Raw genomic sequence first — 26,696 nt, 5'->3', positions numbered from 1 at the left:
GAGACGGATCTCGACTTGACTGCTTCCCTACGCCAGCTCGCTCCTCCGCGCAGGGTTGTTCCTGCTGATCCCCATATTCAGAGCCGTGTTCGGCCATTATCAAACCGACCGAGCCTCCAGTTTTAAAACTTGCTCCCACCTCCACCCCATCTCCACCCTTTTCTCAAATTAATTTATCAAACGGGTGGGGGGGGTGTCTTCATACTCAGAGTTCAGAGTGGCTTCATACGCATTCATAAGCCACTCTGAACTCCTTCCTAAAGACTTCTGAGTTCACCTCCCCGTTTCACCCTCTACGAGCGTGGTCTGTACTAGCAAATTTAATATAATTGTATATTTTAAGAAAACGTTTTTTTTGAAGGTTAATTACTAATTTTTGTTAAAGTTAAAAATCAGCTAATTCCGACCATTATAAATGAATGCAAGTCTCTACATGTTCATTACTGTCACAGGAAGTACAATTAGTCTGCTTGTGCTACCACAGAACCAGCCTCCTGTACAAAGAAAAACACAAGAAATTCAGAAACAAGAATACTGGGAACCTCTAATGAGGGGAAAACTCCAGCCTGGAGGAACAGAGCAGCCTTGCCCTTAAGCAAGGGAAAGCCTTGCACCCTGCTGAACCTGATTGACCAATTTGAAAACAGACAACCATAAGCTTGCCAGAAGCATTATAAAAATACCTCCGCCTGACACTGGGAACCAGTCAGCTAAGCAGACTAAATGCATCTACTGCCTTTAGCGTTCACTGTATTAAGGGCAATGATGCCCTGTTCCCACAGGTTGGAGGTTTCCACCTTTCATGCTTCTACCTTCAGGAGTTCCTCTGAGCTTGGGGGGGGGGGGGGGGGCTTCCTATATGTAATTTAACAAAACATATATAAATCAGAGGAAATAATTTATTAGTTATCAATTTTGTGGTTTAGAATTTATAAATAAAAATAAATAAATAATTTAAAGTGTTATTTAAATGCAGTTTCAAAAGTTTGCATAACTACAATAATAATAATAATAATAATAGAAGTGGAACTCCGCTGACGCATGGTGTTCATATTCAATTACACAGACACCTGCACACAAAGTTGCGCTTTTCTTCAGGGGTTTAAAACAACAATGGCTGTCCTAAAAAGAGAACAAGTGGGAGGATTACATATTTTACTGAGTGATCCATTCAGGAATCCCTCCATTGATTTGTTTGACAATAAATGCTTCTGGAACGTTGCTAGGTTAGTTGCTGAAAGTCAGAGTTATAAATAGGATCATTATACGTTCAACAAGCTTATTCAGACATGGCACAAATTGCCTTGTAATTCATTTCATTCAACAATGAGCTGTATTAATAAACTGTCTATAACGTCACTCAGTTCCAGGGCATCTTTCACAACTCTACGAATCACATTGTCCATTCCATCCATCCATTATCTGTAACCGCTTATCCAATTTAGGGTCGCGGGGGGTCCAGAGCCTACCTGGAATCATTGTGTGCAAGACAGGAATACACCCTGGAGGGGGCGCCAGTCCTTCACAGGGCAACACACACTCATACATTCACTCACACCTATGGACATTTTTGAGTCATCAATCCACCTACCAACGTGTGTTTTTGGACCGTGGGAGGAAACCGGAGCACCCGGAGGAAACCCATGCGGACACAGGGAGAACACACCAACACCTCACAGACAGTCACCCGGAAATTAATACAAGTTATATTTAATACTGCTTATATTATGTTACTAGTATGTAGAAGCTTTTTTTTTACATGCCACAGCTATGTGTTTAATCTCTTTTTATTACCCCACCCGCCCTGTCTGGAGGGCATATATAACAACATCACGTAGACACACTGATAGAAACACACATATACAGACTTACCAGCAAACATGAGCTCCGATACATCTGGTTTGACATGTAGACAGGTGAAGAGAGGCATAGGGGATTGTGCTTCATTTATCTTCTCTTGTAGCTCACTCAACTTAGTGTCCATTCTCTATACAAAACAAAACAAAGTGGCACATTACCAAAAATTTGGACTTTTGGGCTTACAGTATATGTGAGTAATTGAAGCATGGTCCTACTTGAGGGTTTCAGAGCTGAAAACTATATGTATGTAATCTCTGGCACAATTCTATACTCACAGCAGGAATAAGAGTCTCTCCAATCAGCATGCCAAAAATATCCGTAAATGTGACAGGTTGTCCACCAGCTTTTTTGCTCCACAGAGCCTGCACATAGTTGGTGATGTGCTGTGGCAAGAGGAGCCGTAGTGGGTTACTGCTCACACTCTTCATCAGCTCCTGATTGATCTGCTCTGGACCCTTTTTGGGAAACTCCGGGTGAGAGTATAACGTAGACATATACCTGTGAGATGGGGCCAGAAAGTGAGGAATGCATGTACAGATCTTGAAAGGAAATTATCAGAAGGAATGAATTGGTAGATAGATGCATAAAGAATATGTAGAGCCAATTTCCCAGATTTAAGTTTAATGTTAGCATGAAGTACATCTTTACTTCTAATTTTTCACACTGTAATAACATATATATGTGTTATTCTTACATAACACACAAAAAAAATTACAGTGGAACCTCTACCTACGAACTTCATCCGTTCCATGACCCGGTTCGTAAGTGGAAAAGTTAATTACTCAAGTCAATTTTCCCCATTTAAAATAATGGAAAAGCAATTAATGCGTTCCAGCCCCCACCCCAAAAGTCACCCTTTTTACACTGATATATGTTTATAAAACTCTCAAATTAGTAAAAAAAAATACATGTAGCATTACTAAAAATAAAAGAGAATAACAGTAATAATAATAATAATAATATATATATATATATATATATATATATATATATATATATATATATACACACACACATTTTTTTTTTTTTTTTTTAAGTGTTAAGTGGTTACATATCGCTACCTTGAAGACGGCGACAACTGGCTGGAGGAGTAACACAGGCACTGGCTGTATGACTTGAGGTGGGGGGTGGGTGGAATAATGGAGAGTAGGCGGGTGAATGTGGGGAGATGAAGTGTAGATACGGCTTAACTTAGCGCGCAAATTTCGATGTCTGCTATTTACACTAATGCTAAATTGCTAAAGCTACAATTTGCTTATCTTAAAAGCTCACTCAAGTCTGGGCGCGCTGGGAGTCTCGCCTATTGGGGTCAGTGGCCATTTCCAGCCACCAGCTCAATATTCAAATGCCCGGTTCGTATCTTGGAAAGTTCGTTAGTATAGGCGTTCGTTAGTAGAGGTTCCACTGTATTTGACTTTTGAGCAGAATCCTATTTGATGCCATGTTGTAGCATTAACAATGATTTCAATTTTTAGTGAAATCATTTTTTTAAAAAGCTTTGTTATAAATAGGATACTTCATATTAAAAACCTTTGAAGAGCCATTCATAAGGACATAAAAATGAAAACATTATCAATGTAGTAAATATATAGCATTGCTGTCCAAAAAAAAACACATCTCCAAAGAACATTATAGGAGAAAGAAAAGATCTTTAATGTCAATTAATGTAAACTGTTTTTATTTCAAGTAATTTTCGAGCATGCCAACATGACATTTTCACACAATGTGAAAATGTGCTGTGTTCAAATGATAAATTTAAAGGTTTAACCTAAACAAATTTACAACTGTAAAATTATGTCAAGATATATGATATTTTACATAAGAAGCAATTTACTGCAATACAGTATAAGATACCAGTCTTGATAAATGAGGTGGAATGTCAGTGTACCAGGTGGATCCAGAGAGGCCGGCAACGTAAGTGGTACAGTCCAGAACTCCTGACTCATACAGAGCCTTCATGGCCCCTGAGAATGCCACCATTGCTCTGAACCCTCCACCTGATCCCAACACAGCGATCACAGGAACCTGTGCATGGACATATTTACATTACATCACTTCCTTAATGTTATCTACAGGGTTTTCAGCTTTCCCTCAACTTCTGATTACACTTCCGTCTGACTAATTCTGACTGCATTGCTAGAACTAGTTTAATTTTTGCATTGTGCTTCATTCACATGTGCCCTGCACTCACTGTAAGCTGTATGTGTTATTTATAAGTAAAACTATATAACATGAGTAACTATATAACATGAGTAAAACTAATGTATTTGTTTCAACAACGTGAATGTGATTATGAATAGTACTCATTAAAGAACAGATTTTCAATCATTGATTTATATGTTAAAATTGATAGAATTCTTCAAAATAATCTTATGCAGTGCTGCTACATCTGCAAGCATGCTCAATTCATGTTTTATATACAGTATTGGGGAAGCTACTTCTCCTTTGGACATGTCTTTATGGGTCCAAATATAGCTTGTGCAGTTACGGCACATTTAAAATTGTATGCTTTTTCTTTAAAATATAACATTTAAATTAAATAAATATAATTAATTTCCATACTTGAATTCCCCAAAACAGACATTTTCTGAACTTCAAATGGATGTTCAAATTGACATTTTTCCAGTGGACTGCAGCAATGGGGTTTAATATCTGGTTGTGACATCCACATGATACCTCATGTAAACAAATGCTTACGACAGGCGCTGACATGGACAATTCACTGGGAGCTTTCAAAAAATAGTAACCGATCCATTCATTAACATATTTTAATGGCAGTAACTCCCAAAGGTCTGCTGCAAATATGCTTCTTCACCCAAAATTAAATGTTTCCTTATTTTAGCTTTCTAGATAGTTGCTAAATACATTGCTCTCACTGCCATCACATCAGTTGAAGTGGTGGCTCTTAATATTGGCTTCTGTTCAAGTAGTTCATGTTTTTTTCATTCATAAAACTCAACAGGTTTGCCTTTAAGTGCTGAGTATTCATTGTGGTGAAAGCAGCTTTGAGGTCTTCCTTGTTTCACTAGAGAGAGTGTCTCCATGTGTCATACGGAGAGAAAAAATCAATATTAAGGATTTTAATAAAAAAACACTGTTTATAAAATTCTGAGGATTTATCATCAACATCCGCTAGCTCTCCCATCTATTTGCATGCTTGAAACCAGTTTACGAAGCCCCATCATCAGTAAATGGTTTATTGAAGTGTCTCAGTCCAGAATACTAGGCTTTCTCTCTCTCTCTCTCTCGGCTCATAGCAGAGAAAAGGCATCTGGAGGTTTTAAGACAATGAATAGACCTCTAAAATTTGAAAAGCGTGAATCAAGATGACGATATTGCTCTATTACTGCTCCATAAGTGGGTAATATTAAGACATTTTTGCTGTTTTAATTAACTTAAGATGACTCTAAATTTGGGAGACCACTAAAAGCAAGAATGTGAACAGAGACCAAAAGTACTATAAAACAAAACAAGTAGAGTTACAAACAAGTTTCTGTGATAAATCAAACTGTGAATAGAAACTTACAAACAAGTTTACAAACTACAGTCATGTAAATCTACAGTCGGTTTTACCCCTCACATATACCAATCACACCTTACAAGAAACTGAGCATCTGAAACCAAAGCGAGCAGCAGTTCTCCAAAATTGTAGATGTTGCCTATAATATACTTGTAAAACTGAAGCTTCATATAATACGTGATATATGATAATCTTAATCTAGTGCAACTCAACTTTATTAGGGTAATTAAATCTTACATACATTTACGAAAGCATCCAATGCTAGTAGTGTAGTATAAACATCCATGGCTGTTTATATGAACACACCACACTTTAGTAAACATCTTCAGGCAAAACCCTGAAGTACACAGTAGGAGTATGGAAACCAAGAGTTGAATACATTCAAACAGTAAAAACAAAGGTTTCGACTAAGGAGGCTACAGCCTTGTAAAGGTCAGGTGTTTAAATCAGTTGATGTCAGTGCTGTTAACCCAGACTACATCCGTTGCATGGCAGAATATCTTGCATAACCAGCTCTTGCATAGCCAGGCTGTCTGAGATCAGAGCGGCTCCCTCACAGGTCAGTTTAAGCCCAACAGATGTGCCAAGAATCACCTCTGGTTGTGAAACAACCATATGATTTCTTAAGACTCTTTGTTTCTTTGCTCTTCACAGTTTTACCCAGATCCTGTTCTGGTACGAGTCATTTAACATAGCATTTAGTGTTCTAACATCAGAAACAGGTGAATGGGGATTTGGTTCTGAGTTTGACTCAATTATTAAATAAACAATTATACAGTATTAAACTCTTTTTAGATCTCTGACACAGCCAGCAAGGTTTGCATCAGCAGTTATTTATGTGAGGGCTTTGCATTGAAACATTGACAACTTGCACAAATAAAGAGATTCAAGCTTTGTTTTGATGTGAGTAAAACAAGGACCGTACAAAAATATCCCATCCTGTACTGCTTTTATAACCTGTTTTCAACTATAACATATTTATTAGTTCTTTGAAAAACTGACAGATTTGCCCGCCCTCACTTGAGGATATTATAAAAGCTTGCCATAAAATCTTTCATACTAATGACAGCTGATTAGCTCTGGATCATTCAGTCTCATCCCAGATACAGTGGGTGGAGACCCCTAACTTTAGAGAACAAAGTTTCTCTGTTAAGCAGCTCAAAGCTTGAGGGCATTATCTCTCTCTGTCAGACACAGCATCGGGTATTTTGACCCAGCCTACCCGGAATCGCTGGGCGTAAGGCAGGAACACACCCTGGAGAGGGTGCCAGTCTTCAAAGGGCAGCACACACTCATACATCCACACCTACTGACACTTTTTTTTTTTTTTAACCAATGTATATTTTTGGACTGTGGGAGGAAACCGGAGCACCCGGAGGAAACCCATAGGGACACGGGGAGAATACACCAAACTCATCTAAGAAAGAGCAGGGCTTGAACCCACAATCCCAAAACACTGGAACTGTGTGACCGTGACACTACCTGCTGCGTGCTACCGTGCTCCCCTGCTCTATTCAATTCCTAAGTTAACATTCTCCAAAGCTGTCATGTCTGCTGAACATAAGGGCTAGTGTATAACACACCTCATGGGGGGCAGAAGGCAAGAAGCGAGGTTTTTCCATGTCCAGAAGCTTCTTAATGCCTAGTTCCACTCTCTCTCTCCGTCGCTGTCTGTACAGCTTCTCCTTGTCACATAGGGCCAAGCTGAAGCGCAGATCCATGGCAGAACTGTGAACAGTCACAGACAGACCACACAAGGTAAACGAGACTCTTTCAACATATATTATAAAGTACAGGGCAATGTTATGTGTAGTATTATTACATGGGTACCTCCTATTAGGGTTTGATGGGCTTCACTTGTGGCAATGGTAAATACCAATGCGTATTCATATGGGAAGGGTTTGGACTAGTGAGCCATTGAAGTTGATATATAAGAAATAACACTCACGGAGTGATTAGCTTTTATACGAGATTGCTTACCAGCTGTGTACTATCATTCACTTTGCAGAGTGTTTATCACAGATCTAAATACGTTCTGTCATGTTATTTATTCTCTTAAAGGAATAGTTCTGTGACAGTGTACCCTGTACACTAAATGTGATTAATCAAACAGGGCACGTTTGGTATCTGAAGTTTGCTAATTTCCTTTCCACTTGATATTCTAGGCTAGTGTAGCTAATACGTAATGGAAACAAGTACCTCACCAATAAGCATTGTGAACGCTGCACGCCTAAGGCATTACACTTCAGTTTCAAACCACTTACTTGCATGATTTGCATATTATTTATATAAAAAAATGCACACAGATAAAACTACAGGCTTCTACTGGGGCCAGACATGATGCAATAACAAGAACATCTGGGTACAACCTTGAGGACGTTTTGGCTAAATTTGGGTGGCAATGCATAGTTATTAAGTGTGAACAAATTGGGCATAACATTTCTTTAAAAATCCCATATCGAGTAATCGAGAATCTATTAATAGAAGGCAATGCTGCACCAGTCAATACCCTTGAGGTACCAGAAAAATTTATCCCAAACAAGCACAATTATTTACAAGCCCATAATTTACAGGGAACACATTCCATGTAAAATTACTTTATTTACTTTTTGTTAGGGAAAAACTGTTCTGGTAGCCTTGGATAGTGTTGAGCTAGATGATTCTGTTATTAATTAAACATGTGGCACCCCCTTGTTAGCACTGGACTTAACAACTTTAATAAGTTAGACATTCCATGTACAGTGAAAGCTTGACTTACGAGTGAATTAATTTATGAATTTTCTGAGATACGAGCTGTTGCTCAGTCAATTTTTGGCTTTATAATGTGAGCCAAGATGAGTTACGAGCAAGCAAGCTTATACCACCCGACACTACGTAGCCCAGAGAGCGTTCGGTTCACTTGGTTATCCACTTGGCTTGCCCTGCAAGCATCTCTGATGTTCTTTGTAGCATTTTAGCATTAAGTGTATAGCACGATTAGTGAGAAGTGTGTAACGGGCATTAAGCATTAGAGTATGAAAAGAAAAAATCCTCCGACCTCCTCCACCAATTTCTCCACCTCCGCCAACATCTTCATCTGATCTTCAAGGTAAATACACTTAATAGAACCAGTTTATTTCTTTACATTCTCTTTTATTATGCATTATTATTTTTTATAAATTATTTATTACTTACATTGTACATTTTTATTAATTTACATTGGTGTGGTTTTTGGGGGGCCTGGAATGGATTAATATCACTTAAATTAATTTTAACAGGGAAATTTAATTTGATAAACGAGCAAATCGAGTTATGAGCTCAGTCACAGAACAAATTAAAATCAGGGAATACAGTAAATCAAGGTATTACTGTATTCCCTATTCAGCTGTGTAAATCACTGGATAACTAACAGGCGAAATGGTGAATACTATTTCTCCGCTTAGCCTTACCCCTCTGCTTTCCTTAAAGGCAGGGTTAGTGTCTCAACTCTCCTGGGAAAGAGGGGTAGAGCCGAAGGGCAGTGCTATATACCCCTTGAAACTGAGATTTTTCACTGTGATATCAAACAAAGAGCTATAAATGCCTAGTGAATAACCACCAAAATGGTGAAGCAAGTGACCAAATAATGGCACAAATGTCAGTGTTTTCTTTTTAAATACTATGATACGCATTGTAATATCTTAGTTTAATGTAATTTCTCTGTATTATGCCCCTTGACATCATAACAAGCATAAAACATCACTACTAGCATGCTGATGTCTCAGAATACCCAGCTCCACATTAAATGTTAAAGCAATTACATTCTAGCTCTGGCAGCTTCTTCAACATTGAAATGCGGAACTGAATGTTTCGAACAAAAAGACAAAGAATAAGTAGCTAAATTCAGCTTCATATCACACAGAGTTAGAAGCATGTGATAATATATGAATGCACAATGCCAATAATTTAGATAATTTATCAGTGCTTCTCTGATTTCACTGCAAACGTGCAGCACAGCACACATGAAGAGCTATTCTTTTTCTGTGTTCCAATGACGTATCAGGGATTCACCCTATAATTACAACAGAAGTCCAATAAGCAAACTTCATTGTGAATTCTAAGTAATAATTTTGACAGGTAAGGGAGGTCAGAGTTACTTGATCTGAGAACCTCCCCAGGGTGGCAACTGTCTCCTCTGACACTGTAGGTGATCACATCCGTCATTGGAATCACTGACTGAACCGTGAGCCTGGAACTTATGATTAGAATGAGATTCAAAACATTCCAGGGGTAATGACGCAGCATCGCTACATGTGCCAAGTGTAAATGGGATTCCTCCTCTTTGTTTAATCACTGACTAAAATAACATTCATGAAGCACGCCAAAAATAAACATTGTGTTTGCACAATGTCACCCTCTTTGCATTACGTGAGCTTTATCAACTATGTCAGGTTCACAAGTATACGTACCACACCTCCAAACTCAGCTCTAAGTACACGTTGGTTGCCTGTCAGAACAATACAAAGGCAGACTATTAGTCTAATTTAGATTATTACTTCTTTAAGCATCAGAGTACAACCGATTTAGAACACAATAATCTACAGAAAGAAAGAAATTTGATTCCATTGCTAATAAATGTTCTTACTTTTCCTATGAGAAATGTCACCAGTTGTGTGTGTCCCACTTTGTGTTTGGAAATGTTATATGATGCTGAACCCAGGGTCTCGTCCATCACATAATTAGCATCCATTAAAGTCAACTGAAAACATCCCGTATGACAAGTATATATTAGTTACATTGTTCAATTTCATTAACTATCATGTCCAAAATTTTTCTGACAACAGGGACAAAAAAATAATAGTTACCTCCAGTACATTGTCTTGGTTAGGGTCTAATATAAATTCAAAGCTCTCGTTCCACTCTGGGTTAATATTGTTATCTATGTGCCGAGTTCTCTTCCTGCTCTCAGGAGCTGCGGGAATGAACAACTCTACATAGGGGTCTGGGGTGTCCACTGCAAGCACAAACATTTAGTATAAGCATTTAGCAACAGTTAATGGACAAAAATAAAACAGGATGTTTGCAAGATCTATGCATCAACACGATCTTTACAAATATAGCAGTTCCCCTTACTAATGTTAGGTGCACAAACTTGAACTGGTGTTCACATATATTGGAACAATTCTACTAAATTAGCTAAAACAATGAAAACTTTTTAATAACATAACTTACAGAGTTTGTGGCAAGTGTGTGATGATTTAGACATGCAGTTTGTGCAGTGTTAACTGATCCTTTAGTCTCATAAATCCAAATATTTGTAGACACTTGCTCATCCAACATTTCTTCTGAAACAGATGTTTCTGAATTTCCTGTTGCTGACATAACAGCCTCTACTCTTCTGGGAAGGGATTTTGCTACAGTTTGTAAGGATTTGACTGCATTGAGCCACATTAGTGAGGTCAGGCTGGATGACTGAGTGATCACAGCTTATAAACACCACTCTAACTTATCCCAAAAGTAGTGAATTGTGCTCCAATACTTCAGAGAATGTGGTCTCTCTGCTCTATAGCCTTATGAGGTGGGGATTCATTCCCCTTTTGCTGACAGTTGGCATTGGGCATGGCAATCTCAGGCTTATTTCTGGCTGCTCCAGAGTGCTCCCAACGCTTAACCAAGCTTTACTCAAGTGCAATAGGTACTCTCTACAGTAACTCAACTCACAAATTCAATGCATGTCAATGCATCTCTACATTTGGGTGATATTTAACATGTGGCATCAGATGTTTTGATCTGGAGACTATCAAAGCCACAAAAATAATATTTTGCAACGTACACAAGTCCCCTAGTGCTCCTTTTGTGACATTTTCTGCCCGTAGAACTTTCACTCTGAATTTGTGGGAGTACTGCTGCTCTACCTTAAAAGCAGAAACACAAGAAACAAACAACAGAGAAAACAGGGAAAATCTTTAGCATTCAGCTAATGTTAAAAAAATGTCATTCTATGAGTATAACACAAAATGTACAACAGTGATTCTATTAATAAACTTTTCATAACTCTATAATAAATATATCACCACGTTAGTCTGATAAAATGTTATAAAGAAATATTGGCGTTAAGAGGAAATTCAAACTTGCTCAGCCTCCTGAGCTCTAAACTCTAGAAAGAGCTAAGTTTAAATTTGTGTGTCCACTTCCAACGATTTTCTGTTGGTTTTAGTGACAAACAATGAAAAAATAGCACAGTCATTTTACACTTCCATTATTTCTTACTCCCTTTATATAAGAAAAGTCATTTTTCATTAAATGTAAATCACAAAAATAAATCCTCTTTCTTGCTCGCTTGGGTTTGTAATTCTTCTTTAAACATATTGAAGAATATATTTGAATGGAAATCTATTTAGGTGTCCTACAAGAAATAACTTTCCATGTGTAAGGTCTAAAGTAAGTGTAGGTCAAACAAACAAAAATGGCAGTCCAGCCAATGCCAAGGGCTTGCAGACAGGCTACTGACATGAATAAGAAGTATGTGTGGATACACATCTAACATAACACTTTTTTACACCTCAACAACTATCCGAGTTTGTATTCAACCATTTAAAAGCTGTATATATCTCTCATATTCTAATGTTTAGAAACTGATAACAGATTAAAAAAGCATTTCATTGATTAGTTGTAATTCATACTTACGTGTTTGGTTCCTGAGGTTTAAAAACACACATGTTAATAGCCCTATATAATGCAGAGAAATAAATTAAAACTCCCACTTGCAAAATGTTGGTACTGTCTGTAAAATGCAATAAAACAAGAATTTGCTAGTTCCCTTAAACCTACATTTAACTGGCAAAAGTACAGCTAAAAGGCTGATTTACTGACCAATTTGTTTGTTTTTTGTATATATTAACACGATTATAATGTGATCCTCCACACACTCAAAAAATAAAAGTGAAAACTTCACAGAAGATTTAAATAATTTTGTTTTAAAGCATTACATTATACACAGTTGAATTATAAAGGTGTAATAGAAGCATCAGGCATAGTTTCAGCCATTGCAGAAAGAGATGGTTTGTGGCTTAACACTTTGTGGCTAAAGTTGTGAGAGAATTTCAGAGTGCAAGTTCTCAGCATTTGATGTTGAAGAATTTTGGTCTTTCATCATGTATTTTACATAGTATTGCGAGAAGGAAAATGTCATACATATATTATGTGCAGAAATGCCAGAATTCACCAGGCCCAAGCTAATCAGAATATCTAGAAAACGGCAGAAACCTTTGCTTTGGTGTGATGAATCCATGTTTAATCATTGGAAACAAATTTTTTCATGAAAAACAGACATCGTCATTGGGGCGTTCAGTGCCCATGGCATGGGTTACTTGAACATCTGTGAAGGCATCATTGTTTTAAAGTAGAATACTGGCATTTTATAGAGACATACACCGCCATAAAGGCAATATTTATTTTTTGGTTTGTTTTTTTAATCGAAATGAGAATAATTATTCAGTAAGACAATACCAGGCCTCACTGTGTATAGGCTGCAACACTGTGGCTTCACTGACAATATATGTGTGAGTCTGAGTGGCCTACTTGCAGTACAGATCTGTCTCCTATGGTGTATCATGAAGAGGAGAATCAGAAGTTACCACGGACTGCTGAGCAGCTGAGATCTTGTATCAAGTAGAAAGTAGCAGTTATAAAACTGCAATAATATGAATTCTAATTTCTTAAATGTGAAAATGTTAAATTAAAAGAAAAACGTTGTAGTCAATATTCCTTTGTCTCAACATGGTCACTGAAAATGTCTTTTCTTTTCTTTCTTTTTTTTTTTTTTTTTTTTACAATTAGATCAATGTCCAGTAGAATTAAAACATGACATGAACTGTGGTTTTAGAATCACAATACGACATTGGACAAGGTCAAAGTCCCACAGCCAAAACCACAGGATTTGGTAACAACATACACAACTCAAAAACTATTGTTTTTAGATGCAACATATGTTCTTTGTTTAAAAAGAAAGAAAAGAACAAAGTGCCACATGAATGGCACATGAATTCTAAAATTAGACAGCACAAAATATGTATTTAACTTTAGATTTTAATATAGATTTATGTACTTTGCTATATTTGATTGACACTGAGATTTGTTTGCTAATAAGAAGAATGCTTTACGCTTTTTAAATAAAACATGTTAATATTGTTGCCATTTATTACATTATTATTATATGTATTAAATTATACTATATTACATCAAACCTACTGGGTACTGGGTAGCAATCACCCTAAATAAACAACATAATGAGTAATAGGCATATTTCCAGAACACACCCACACATTCATAAGAAAAATTATCATTATTATAAACACTGTTAGTGTAATAATTTAAACACTCTCAGTGTTAAGTTAACACTAATAGTGTGGATTTAACACTGGATAATTTGCTGTGTACACACTGGTTTACTATATCATCAGAAACTGTGGGTGTAAAGTTCACTGAAATAAAAAAATGCTGATATTTTAGTTGCAAGAAGAGTTCTTCCAGGCATGTTCACTGAACTTACAATGATGTACTGGTAAGGGTCTAAGGATGACATAGTGATGTTTTATCTGTGGTAACCAGGTCCGTCTGCCTATCCCTCGTCCTCCTCAATGGCCGTGGCTTCATCAAATAAAGAAATGTTGAAGGAAGAAGTGCTCTCATTTATCCACACTGGAAATCACATAAGAAAAAGGTTGTTTTGATTGTTGGCACAACAGGGGTAGTTTCTAATAAACCAAACAGAATGACATTTTGCAACTTCCACAACTAAGTTATATTTATTTAACATTATAAATGGCTAGAAGGAGAAACCTGAATTCCACTATTGCACGTCAACAGCAACAATGACTTTTGTGCATATATTACCCATATTAACGCGAAGACACCAATCAAAAATATCATCCACAAAAAGCAATCTGTAGAAGAAAATCATATAGCACTAATCAGTAAACCCATTTAGCAATTGTCTGCTGATTAATCCACCCACAATGCACAATAACTTCTAAAATACATCTAATTTAGAATGAAACACAAAGCCTTCTATGGCACTGGGAAACAGCAGCATGCATGCAATTTCATTTCACTTCAACTTCTGTCTCTTGCTGCTATAAGAATGTGTTTCATTAGTGAGTTTAGTAAGAAATTAGGATTGGTTGGTGGGTCTGTACAATATAACTAATTATGTGGGTCTTGGCCTCCAGAAATATCTCTATCTGCCAGAGCTCCAATTTGCATTGGTTAGATTTTCTGTAGAACCAATCTCACTACACAGCACTTTAGGACCCACAAAGGGGATCATGGCCCATGTTAAGAACTCCTGTTTTAATCAAATATATTACACACTGATAAAATATTCAACAAACTCAAGAAATATTCTATTAAATAAACCATACCAAAAATGATATTTTTACCTTAAAACGGTAAAGCTGCATATTTGTATTACTAATGTATTTTGAAATTCAATGTCATTTTGCCTTATTTTTTCAAATGATTTCAAATCATTTTATGAAGCCTCCCCTGAAAATAATCTACATTCTGTTATGCTTAAGGTTGGAATAAGCTTATAGAAGAATCCTGGACCACTCCTCCATGAAGAACTTATCAAGTTCCTTGATATTCTTGGACCTTTGCTTGTAGAGTGCATTCTTCAAAAACTGGGTTCAAATCTGGAGACTGACAGATACTTTACAATACTTAGATAGTAGATAAAAGTGACTGTCTTGACTGAAAGGTCCACATACATAGCCAGGTTCTAACTCAAACCACTTGGACCACTAGAAGCAAAACAGCTCAAAGAAGAGAGTGGGTATCAAGTGCTTTTTTTAACCACAAATGTAACCCTGAAATGCATGACCAAAAAACTTCATATAATCCTCTCCATACAATTCTGTTCGTATTTCCCATTTCATTTGGTAATTTTATAAGTTCAGGCACCAGATTTTTTAAAACAAACTTTGTTTTACATTGTAAATAGGAGGGAGCAACGTCGTTACAGATTTGAGTATTCGTTTTGAACATTATCTGTAATAATTAACCGAGTATTGCAGGTATAGGCTTCTGAACTGCAGATAAGCCTATTTGTGAGAAAGCGAAAGAACCAGAGACAGAAGGGGAAGCTGCTAGAAAACCGAGATAAGGCATCTAGTAACAGGATGAAAAAAATACACACATTTCCACTCTCACCTCTCTGGTTAAGACTAACGACTGTGACTCAGCAGAGTAGTGTGCTTTAACACTTAGGCCAAAGTGAACATATCAGTTTTAGCCAGTCAAAATGAGTCATACTTTCATGCCAGGTCATGCTATGATGCTAACTGGACACTGACTGGGCACTAAGGTTGTGAAGATTTCCATAAAGTCCTGAGAATTAAAAAATTTTGCTCAAGTTTAAACTGTAATACTGTATTGCATTCAAATGCATTAATTTGAATTGATTAATAAACTCTAAAATTATTCTTATTTGCTTTGACTTGCATTTGCCATGTAAACTGCAGTGAGTGTTTAAGACTTGGCCATGCGTGCATCAAGTGAGTAAAGTGAGTGTGGAGCTGGAAGCGGCTTACAGCACTCATCCATACACGATAACTTTGAAAATTCTTTCTAACTTATTGAGGTTTACAGTGTATTTTATGTAAAATTGTCTTTGACATAACTGCGGTTCTTGCTGGGATGATGAAATTTGGAAAATGTTCATTCATTCAGTGTCAGTAACCGCTTATCCAGTTCAGGGTCACGGTGGGTCCGGTGCCTGCCTGGAATTACTGGGCACAAAGAACTAACACACCCTGAAGGGGGCGCCAGTCCTTCACAGGGTGACACATATTCACAAATTCACTCATACACTCATACCTATGGACATGTTTGACAAGCCAATCCACCTACCAACGTTTGTTTTGGGACCGTGGGAGGAAATCTGAGCACCCGGAGGAAACCCACGCAGACACTGGGAGAACAATTTGGAAAACAAATGCACTAAAAGGAAAGACTTTTTAGAGGTGATTCATACTGAGTCATGTAACATGGGGCTAATGTGAAAACTAATAAAAGCTAAAAGAAACTATTCACAGGTCTTAACCCCTGCTCTAAGTGTTGTAGCATGGTAGCATTAGAATTAATGGCTCCTTTTAAGTTTTGAATGAAAAAATCTGATGCTAAATGGACATTCTGAATTGAACGAACACTTAAAAGTTTACATAACTTCTCAGTTTTGAATCAACTCCCATAATTTGACTGATCAACTACACAGCTCAATGGACTCGCACTAGTTATTTATTTATATTGTATTTTTAGTTTTACTGTGTAATATCAATTTTAAGCTGAAGCTATGAATGAATCAGATATTCAAACCTCAAAGTGATTATTTATTTAAATTAGACATCACAATACACTTTAAAGGTAGAATTCTTTTAACTACATATTTGAGTGTGTATCTGACTCTGTGTGTTGCTGTTAGTCACGTAGCTCTAGTGAAACAGGGCCAACACTGATGAAGGCTTGAACCAAGGCTCCTTTTGCTGTGGTTGGCTGGTCATTTCTGCTCTGCTGCACTGCTAGGTTCAATGCCAGTTTTCACAGGCCATCCACTGGACATCTGTATCTCACATAGGGGAATTCTGGACATCATGTTAAGGTCTGGTAATGACCTTATTAGCTTACGTAAAATGTATTACATGTGCCCAAGGGCACAAAATGATTGTCGATTTTATCATCAGAACTATTCCAGAGATGATACACCTCTGAATTAAGCTAGTCGTTAGCATTCATAATAGAGGGCCTGTGCAGATTTTCTCAATAATGAAAATTGGATTAATTTCTATAAGCTCCTCTACTGCATACATCATTCCTCTGAATGCCACTGGATCATCTGAATTCTGAGGTCATTAAAGTATTGAAATATTAATTCTGCTATATACAAGTTAACACTATGCAGTCCTTTCATACTGCATGATCCCATAAATCTCCCACATTAACAAGTCACAAAAATGCTGTCTTTAATGTATGAAAGAAAATACAAGCAGAAAGTTGGATTTTGTTGTGCCATAGTAAAAACAATTTCACATTGTGAATTATATCAGATTAAATTTTTACATACTTTTAAATATGTTTTTGGAATGATATTGTGGCTTTTTGATTTTGGTTAATAGGCCTCATGGAGATAGGAGCCTGGAAATTAATGATTTAAAAATTAAATAAAATAATGCCCAGGGGTGGCTGAAAGGCTAGATTCTCCTATAAGGTCTTTGCCCAGAGTTCACAATGAAATTTAGGTTAATGAGGTTATTAGCTGTCTAGTTAATTTTCTTTCTTTTTTTATGGGAAAATATGTATTAGTGTACTGCTACAATACTAGCAAGAATAGAGCAAAAAAAGCAGAACCCCAAATATTCAGTACAGTTTTCCATCTAGAAAAATGTATATGTACATAACCTTAAAAGTAAAGTTTAATAAAATACATTTTGCACAGCTATGTTTCCACTTGAACATGCACGAGTACGGGTGGGAAAAAAATAACATGGCGTCTGGCTGCAGGCACCACCTGTTTTCAGAGGGAAGATGGATGGGCTGCCGTACAGTGTGTGGGCAGTCTCACACTGAGTCGCTATCGGACACAAGCCTGCAGAGGAGTTCAGAGAAAATAGAGAACTCGAGCAAATAGAAAATACACAATTTAATCTGTTTAAATATTCAACGTCGGTACAGTTAAAGATGGGATACAAAAGAAAAGGGGGAGGGGGAGGGAAGGGGGAGAGAGAATCTCCAGAAGTAGGTTCTAACTAAGCGATGTAACATATAGGGGTGGTTACCAGACAGGGATTAAGTCTAGTCCTAGACTACAGCGGACTAAATATGATTCTATATTGAAAGGGGGACATAGTCTAGGACTAGGTTTAATCCACATAAAAGGTACACGTGTGATGAAGAATTCTATTAAATTTTTAAAACGACGGAGCCCTGCTGGTGACAGCACTTTAAAATCAATCAAGGCCTGCAAACGACTAAATAACGCGCGGGAATGCAAATTATAATGTGCGGTAGCGATTTAATAACCCTTCAACCCTTCGCACGCCAATGTCACCAACAGGACTCCGTACAAAATTCAATTTCGCAAAAAACAAATTCACATTAAACACCTGCTCTGGACACGAACAGAAAGTCTTAAAACTCCAGCAGGCACCAGTTTCTTGTCTACTCACCCAAACATGGAGGCTGCAGACTGACTCAAGTCTGGAAGCCAGACAAAAACGCGTTTCTCCTAGCTGCAGAGTCACCATCATCTGAGGAGCGAGGAGGAGGTGCTTGACGGCCTTCCTTCGTCTCACAGCACGCCCCTGATCTCAGACCCGAGTTTACACCGTGCCTGGAAAAGCCACAGTTCTCTTTTTCCAGAAACATGTGCGTGCGCGCGTGTACCGCTGCATAAATACTTTCATAACTTGGACCACACTGTAATTTCTTCCACTAGAGAGCGCACACACGCCGCGCTGAATTCAGCTGTCTTTTATTTAACGCCCGTTTTCAGACAGGCCCCGCCCTCCTGTGACATGATTGGTCAAAAGTTCATACTCTGAGGTGATCCTCCAAACTCCTGACCAATTAGAACTCAGGGGCGAGACTGGACAATAGGGCTGTCAGGGGAAAATGAGTGTGGTAGTTATGATGTTTGAATCAGAGAGATAACTTAGTCTCACTAATCGCTGTCTTTAAAGCTTCGCCTTCTTGTGTGCCTACAAAATTTAAAATATGTCTTTTATCAACGGCTTCCATGGGCGTGTATTTAATTTCACTGTTATGTTGATTTTAAACAGAAACCTTTCGCAAGAACAATCCCTGAGACACCAAATGTACATATAGAGGAAACCATTAATACTATTTCATAAACCCTTTGTTATTTAATTGTTTTGACTGGAGTAGTATGCAGGTTATCTCAAGCACGAGACAAGCAAAAGACATTAACTAAAAAAAATATAAGCCTGATACAGCAGAGTAAAATATAAAAATAATAAATTAATTTAAAAAAAAAATCAGATTTCCAACGTTTTGCTGTCAGCGTGTACAATTCTATGAAACTTGAAAGAAAGATCATTTACAATATCGCCCATATTAAGGACCATTTAACGAGGCAAAAATAAACAAATAAATAAATAAATAAAGGGGAAACTTTTATATAAACATTGCCTGATTAAGAAACATTATAATCTCCGGATCCTTTATTGCGTATAATATGAACGTGAGATATATTAGCAGTTTATTAAATTTCACATCCACTTTAACTGATTGTTTATAGTCAAATTCAGCTTTATTTAATATTATTCAATTGTAATTAGTCTGTTTCCGTTTCTTTCTTTAAATCTATGATTCGTTATTTTCAGTTTGTAGTCTACTCGTTAGTTAGTTTACAGTACTGTCTAGATCTTACACACTGGGTTAGCCTAAAACTGGCCTTCTGACCATATACAGATTTAATTCTGTCTATATGACCCCACCTGCTCTAATCCTAGTCCTGTGACTCGAAGATGAGTTACCTTTAGTAAAAGCGAATGACTGAAATGTGCCCTGTGTGAAATTCAGTAATTTAGTCCAAACAAAAGGTACTTAAAGGGATACATTTTTTGTTGCCTACTATTATGCTTTATGCTATTTATTATGCGTTTTGAATCGTCATTGCACAGCAGTACAATGAAATTTAGGTTTTAATGTTTATATTTAAATACCCAGAGCGGCATGCCTCCTCACTGGGCGAGTGGCACGGAACTTTAGCCGCGAATGTTGAAAACAGAGAGAGTGCTCCTCATTACTCACGGTTACGGGTCCGAACAGGTGTTCTGTCTAATCGTGCTACTCATTGATATGCGCTAATAAGCGGTTCTGCGCATGCTCAGACCCACGATTTTTTTTAATGTTCTATGTGTGTTTCATGATAATTCTGTTTTCCTAGGGTGCATCAAACAATAGCCTGTTGTACTTGTTTGGTTGAGTTTTATTTATTTATTTATTTATTTCAAAACAATACGGTACATAAAAAATAAATAAAAGAAAAGAAAAGAACAAAATAATTCTATGATTTACATTACCTTTACCATCATATGAGGAATAAGACTTTACACATATCCTTTTTTATTCCTCTGTTGGGAGCATTTTCAGATACATTTAGCCTATCAGACTATCCTAACTACTGTTTTAAGTAGCTTTGCCTATAAATATATGCTGTGCCAGCACATCACCGCTTTTCTAACATTTATACCACCGTTCAAATACAGTCGTGAGGAAATTCCCCTTCACATTTACTTCCTAATTCCTTTTAGGAGCTCGGTTTCTTTCTGTTCTTGCTTTTCTGTGGTAACCTCTTAAATATAACAATGAAGGGATTACAGTAGAAAACGCCAAGTAAATTTAGGCTATCATAATCTTCCCAGAGAGAAAAGATTCAAGTGTACAACGTTTAGCGCAGAAAAACACAAATAAACTACATAAAAGGGGCAAGATTTTATTTAAGACAAAATTTTAAAGAAACCAAGCGGTCTTCCTTTCCAGTGCTGTCAGAGAGGCTCAGTGCAGCGATAGCTCCGCCCGTAACCGGAGAGGAAACTAAAAGAACGGGGTTTGCTGCTTCTACCTTTAGTTTTAAATGAAATCTCATTTGTTTAAAAAATATTTGACCAGAGGAGGATGAGTCCACCTTGTGAGCCTTGGATTGTCCCTAGGGTTCTTTTTCCAGCTTCGATTTCCAATGTCCGTAAAGCTGCTTTTTGACACCATCTGGTTGTAAAAAGCGTAAGAGAGCCTTGTTCAAACTAGTGTGACCCGCATGGGCTTAGCTTCCGCTGGATGGCGTCACTGCTGTGGGCTTATAAAAGCGCACCTCAGTCGTGTACTGCTTATTTGTGCTGTAAACCCGAGAGGAAAAGGCACACCTTGAGGCGCTGGAATGCTCTGGTTTGCGTCTATCTATCTGTACCTGTTTTTGGGGAGCTTGGCTTGCGGAGGAGGTGAGTGATTATAACAAATATACACATACAACATGAATGTGATTAAGGTCTTTTAATATGAATGTACAAGAAGGAGGCTATTAATATTATTATATCCTCAATGCTAGCCTGTCATGAAGTACTGAACCACTGTGGGATGTAGTGGCCATACATAGTTCCCTAGTAAAGCAGAGGTCTGAGTTACATATTGAATTCTGTTTCTTCTCTTATTGAATGCAGCAAATCCATGTTGCTCCCAGCCATGCCAGAATCGAGGAGTTTGTACAGCACTTGGCAATGACTCTTATGAATGTGACTGCACACGCACTGGATACTATGGGCAGAACTGCACAAAACGTAAGTGCAAACTGTTTGTACTCCTGGGCCAAAATGTTTGTTCAGGGTTCCTTTTTATGCTGCTTTTTTCACAATGTATTTTGCTCAACAGCTGAATTCTTCACCCAGATCAAAATAAGCCTGAAACCGACACCAAACACAGTGCACTACATCCTCACTCATTTCAAAGGCCTGTGGAATATCATCAACAATATTTCATTCCTGAGGGATGCCATCATGCGCTATGTTCTGACATGTAAGGCAATGAATATACTTTTACCATGTCTTATGATATTCTAACTGTCCAAGTCAGGACTCAAAGTAGTCCAGCATATGTTAACACTCACACTAACATTGCCTTTTTTTTCTGATCAGCACGGTCCCATTTGATCGACAGTCCTCCAACCTATAATTCGGACTATGGGTACAAGAGCTGGGAGGCCTATTCCAATCTGTCCTACTTCACACGCACCTTACCCCCTGTTTCTCAGGACTGCCCAACGCCGATGGGTGTCGCAGGTGAGCCTTGTTTCTTTCCACTCCAGACCTGTTCTTTAGCATTTTTTTAGCTTACCCAGAAACTCACTGGTTCATTACATCATCAGCCTTCAGGCTGCGTACAGCACATCTGCATGTCCAACCAGCTTGGCTGCATGCTTGAGTGTTAGGTTTAGGCAAGCATTTACATGGTGCTCCACATGCTAGTTTAAAAAGTAGCATGCCAATAAACTGTCTTATAACTGATCTTGATTTCCAGGCCTTTTTCTTCTGCAGACTGAACAAATTTCTCTTTGCTGTAGGTAAGAAATCCTGAATTTGAATTGTTTCTGATGCACTTTCACAGGTCACAAAGTGTTGCCAGATGTGAAGATTGTAGCTGAGAAGCTCCTGCTGAGGAGGAAGTTCATCCCTGATCCGCAGCGCACCAGTCTGATGTTTGCTTTCTTTGCCCAGCATTTTACCCATCAGTTCTTCAAAACTGATATGAAGAAAGGCCCAGCATTCACCAGAGGAAAGAACCATGGAGTGAGTGTGAAAATATCTTTATATTCTTTGCATAATCTGACCGAAGTCAATGAGAAAATAATGTGATTTCATTGAGTCCTCAGGAAGAAAGTGAATTTTTTTTTCATTATCTTCTTCATTTCATTCATCTGCTTCAGGTTGACTTGAATCATATTTACGGAGAGGAACTTGAACGCCAGCACAAGCTGCGTCTCTTTAAAGACGGAAAGCTAAAATTTCAGGTAGGTTACTTAATGTTGCCTCTGAATGGCCTTGTGACACACTTTTGCCTCTGCGAACTTCCCTTTTCAAGTAGATACACAGTAATTCTTCCTTTTTATGGAAAGTAACTGCAATTTCATTATATCAGAATACTTACACTATTGTCACTAATTAAGAAATCAGGAACCAACAGTGAGCCCACCTAAGGTTGTCATTATTACCCACTAATAGTGAGAGTGTGAAGTTTAAGTGATTTTTAAAATTTATTTATTTACAGATTCAGTAGATTTTTGTAGTAGATACCATATATTATATATAGTGTTAAATATATGAGGTTAAATAAATGTCTTATTTATTTATTTTTTTTATTAAGGTTGTGGACGGGGAGGTGTACCCTCCCACAGTCAGCGACGTCCAAGTGGATATGCACTACCCTCCCCATGTACCTGAGTCTCAGCGCTTTGTTGTAGGTCACGAAGCCTTTGGTCTGGTCCCAGGTCTCATGATGTACGCTACAATTTGGCTTCGGGAACACAACCGTGTCTGTGACATTCTCAAAGTGGAGCATCCAGACTGGGACGATGAGCGACTCTTCCAGACCACACGACTCATCCTCATTGGTGAGGAAGGAAAACCTGTGTAAATTATATTTTTTTCATTTTAGCCACATAACAACCTAAAGCTGACCAGCTTATTTCAGAGGTATTCATATTAAGATTGATTGTTAAAAAATGTTATACAGTTGGGTTTATAAATATTTTAGTCTCTGAATCTATTGCCTTGCATGTGTGAGCAAAACCTGACTCGAGCATGTGACTCTTTAAATGTTTTACTTCCATTTTCACAGTTAAAGCCTGATACTCAAATTTTATTATTTAATACCTCACCCCCCAACTACCCCCCCCCCCAAACTGCACTTTTATGCTGCAGAATATTTAGCACACTCATAGATTTCTCAGGTTTCATGCAGAATCACAATTATTTCTCAGGTTTCACCACAGAAATTTGTTATGTCATCTTGAACAGGAACTCTACTTTTGTCTTCTGCAGGTGAAACCATTAAAATCGTAATTGAGGATTATGTGCAGCATTTGAGTGGCTACCACTTCAAGCTCAAATTTGACCCGGAGCTGCTGTTCAGCCAGCGCTTCCAGTACCAGAATCGGATCTCCTCCGAATTTAACACCCTCTACCACTGGCACCCTCTTATGCCTGACAACTTCCATATCCAGGATGAAGTTTACAGCTACAAACAGTTCCTCTTCAACACCTCCATTTTGACACACTATGGGGTCAACCACCTGGTGGAGTCTTTCACTAAGCAGATAGCAGGCAGGGTGAGCAATGCTCTAGATCTGTTGTTCATGTAGCTATTACATTATAAGAAGAATAAAAAAACTTTTTTAAAGAAAGTATTAGCTGAATATAAAGCTAAAAAAATATCAAATACAAACTATGAAGTTGTATGCGTCAACTGTGTAACTCTCTCTTTTCAGGTGGCTGGTGGTCGCAATGTTGCACCTGCGGTGTTGATGGTTGCTATGAAATCAATAGAGAACAGCAGACTGATGCGCTTCCAGTCACTGAACGCTTACAGAAAACGCTTCAATATGAAGCCATATACTTCCTTTGAAGATATGACAGGTGAAGAGGAAAATATTTAATTATTTTTGTAAAAATAACACAATTAACACATATTAAACCCATATAAGTTGAATGCAAATGGTTTATACTTGCAAAGAGAGACAACTATTAAGACAAACCTATTAAACAAGTTTGGCCCGGAATAAGGATGGGGCCTTTGAAGGCAGCTATTCCTAACACTAGTCTGTCACACGGTATAAACAGTGGAAGCTTCAGTAAACCTCCAGTCTTGCACAGTCTTGCACAGACAAGCCTGTAGTGTGCAGAGAGTGCTCTTCGATCATTGTGGGGTATTACACGTTGAGCCACACATTATATTAGGATTAAAATGCTCAGATCTGCTAATGTGTGGCTTTGGAGGAGATGAGTCAAGATCCAAATAGGTGCCATGACCTCAGTTGTATTTCCACCTTGTGTTGACAAATGTACAATGGTGACAGACTCTAAGATGGAAACAAGTTAAGACTTGGAAGCAATGCTAGTTGTTGGGAATGCTGTCGTTTGTTCAATTAAGTAGAATAACCCGTCAAACGATTTTTGCTAAAGTTACAAGAGTATTAGGCAGGGTGATTTCTTAACTTGCATTTGTTGCTATTCATTGTGTTTTTCTGTAGTGGAATCCCCCTGAGGTTATTAAGATAACTATCAGTGAATATCTGTGGAATGATCAAACTTACGGAGCTTGTTTTATGTGACAGGTGAAAAGGAGATGGCAGCAGAGCTGGAGGAGCTGTACGGGGACGTGGACGCTGTAGAGATGTACACTGGCCTGCTAGTTGAGAAGCCCCGGCAGAATGCCATCTTCGGAGAAACCATGGTGGAGATGGGTGCCCCCTACTCTCTGAAAGGCCTTATGGGAAACCCCATATGCTCCCCTGAGTACTGGAAACCCAGTACATTCGGTGGCAAAGTTGGCTTCGACATTGTCAACAGTGCATCCCTGCAGAAGCTAGTCTGTAATAATGTCAAGGGGCCTTGTCCCCTGGCATCTTTCCATGTGCCTAATGTAAAGGACTCTGTACTGACCACTATTAACGCAAGTACTGCCCATTCCAGTCAAAAAGAAGTCAACCCAACAGTTATTCTTAAAGAAAGAACATCTGAACTCTGACTCCTCTCTACTGTGATCAAATTATTATAGAAAAAAAATATTTATTTATTTATTTGTACCATATTTATTGTATTTATTTAAAACAATCTGAAAATTTTTTTTGTATGAATCAACACCATTTTTTATACAAATGTTAGAAAACGTACTATTTTTCCTTATTTATTTGCATTGTGTCGCCAGTCAATTACTGACCTCAATTTTTTAGATGTATAATTTTGCAATTTTTAGCTGGTTATTTGTTTTATTCCAAGAAAATTATACTTGAATTATACACCTTTAGTTTATAGTCCATCATGCAGAAAGGTTATTTAATGTCTTCCTAACAATGTGTTTAGTCATTTGACTAGTATTTCTTGCAGTATATTTTTTATTTATTTTTGAAAGCTATAATCTCACACACTTTTTAAAAAAATTAATTGTAAAAAATAATGTAAAAGATTTAATTAAATGTTTCTTTTATATGTATAATTACTGATTTTTAGAATTGTTCACAATATTTTTTTTAAAAACCTGAATGGTGGTAATAAAAAATAAATTGTAAATAATTCAGCAAGAAGACAATAAACTTTATATTAAGTCTTCTTCAAAATTGTGTTGGTTCATGTCTCACTTGTGATTCGTTTGTTGCTAAATACTTTTCAGTGAAGAAAGTTTGTGAATAAATGTTTGTGTAAAATCACAACAACCCCCTTTCAGATGGAAACTTTCTCTGGCTTTTATTTATTTATTTATTTTTTTATCATGGTTGCAAGCCAGTGCCAGGTGCTAGAAATCAAGATGCCAGATTTGCAGCAAGATTAAGACAAAACATTTCAGCTCTCCCAAAGGAAGATAAGACACGTTTAGAAAGGGCAAGATTAGAAAAAAGAGAGTGGAGGAACACATTTGTTATAACTTGTTAGATGCAGACTGGAAAATCATGTGGCTGTTCAAGGGTGCAGTGTGTTTAGGCAGCGAGAACAAAGAACAAGAGAAAACTGCAATATATAAACATTGTATTTGTATGCCCCAGAAGATTGTCAAAGATTTAAAAGACTGTAATCCC

At 37.5% G+C, this 26,696-nt stretch overlaps 2 protein-coding genes across 2 annotated transcripts in view; one reads left to right on the top strand and one right to left on the bottom strand.

Annotated features, from left to right (window-relative positions):
• The window catches only part of pla2g4ab (phospholipase A2, group IVAb (cytosolic, calcium-dependent)), a 32,932-nt gene extending 12,754 nt beyond the window's left edge, over positions 1 to 20,178 (bottom strand). The window contains exons 1-11 of the mRNA XM_066676728.1: positions 20,080 to 20,178; positions 18,562 to 18,725; positions 13,890 to 14,038; positions 11,172 to 11,253; positions 10,204 to 10,352; positions 9,984 to 10,097; positions 9,808 to 9,845; positions 6,964 to 7,108; positions 3,749 to 3,885; positions 2,136 to 2,358; positions 1,873 to 1,987 (exon numbers count right to left, since the gene is read on the bottom strand). Coding sequence (XP_066532825.1) covers positions 1,873 to 1,987; positions 2,136 to 2,358; positions 3,749 to 3,885; positions 6,964 to 7,108; positions 9,808 to 9,845; positions 9,984 to 10,097; positions 10,204 to 10,352; positions 11,172 to 11,253; positions 13,890 to 13,922 — 1,036 coding nt within the window. The 5' untranslated portion in view covers positions 13,923 to 14,038; positions 18,562 to 18,725; positions 20,080 to 20,178. The remainder of the gene's footprint in view (positions 1 to 1,872; positions 1,988 to 2,135; positions 2,359 to 3,748; positions 3,886 to 6,963; positions 7,109 to 9,807; positions 9,846 to 9,983; positions 10,098 to 10,203; positions 10,353 to 11,171; positions 11,254 to 13,889; positions 14,039 to 18,561; positions 18,726 to 20,079) is intronic.
• A 1,071-nt stretch (positions 20,179 to 21,249) lies between these two features.
• ptgs2b (prostaglandin-endoperoxide synthase 2b) lies at positions 21,250 to 26,489 on the top strand. Its single transcript, XM_066676356.1, has 10 exons — positions 21,250 to 21,354; positions 21,574 to 21,690; positions 21,782 to 21,925; positions 22,045 to 22,188; positions 22,514 to 22,695; positions 22,833 to 22,916; positions 23,270 to 23,516; positions 23,947 to 24,233; positions 24,393 to 24,540; positions 25,239 to 26,489. Exons 1-10 carry the CDS (start codon positions 21,294 to 21,296, stop codon positions 25,649 to 25,651), a joined length of 1,827 nt encoding a protein of 608 aa, XP_066532453.1. The 5' UTR covers positions 21,250 to 21,293; the 3' UTR covers positions 25,652 to 26,489.
• The last annotated feature ends 207 nt before the right edge of the window (positions 26,490 to 26,696 follow it).

The sequence above is a fragment of the Hoplias malabaricus genome, chromosome 7 (assembly GCF_029633855.1).
Source record: "Hoplias malabaricus isolate fHopMal1 chromosome 7, fHopMal1.hap1, whole genome shotgun sequence".
Classification (NCBI taxonomy): Eukaryota; Metazoa; Chordata; class Actinopteri; order Characiformes; family Erythrinidae; genus Hoplias; species Hoplias malabaricus.
This window is presented reverse-complemented; position numbering and strand designations above follow the sequence as displayed.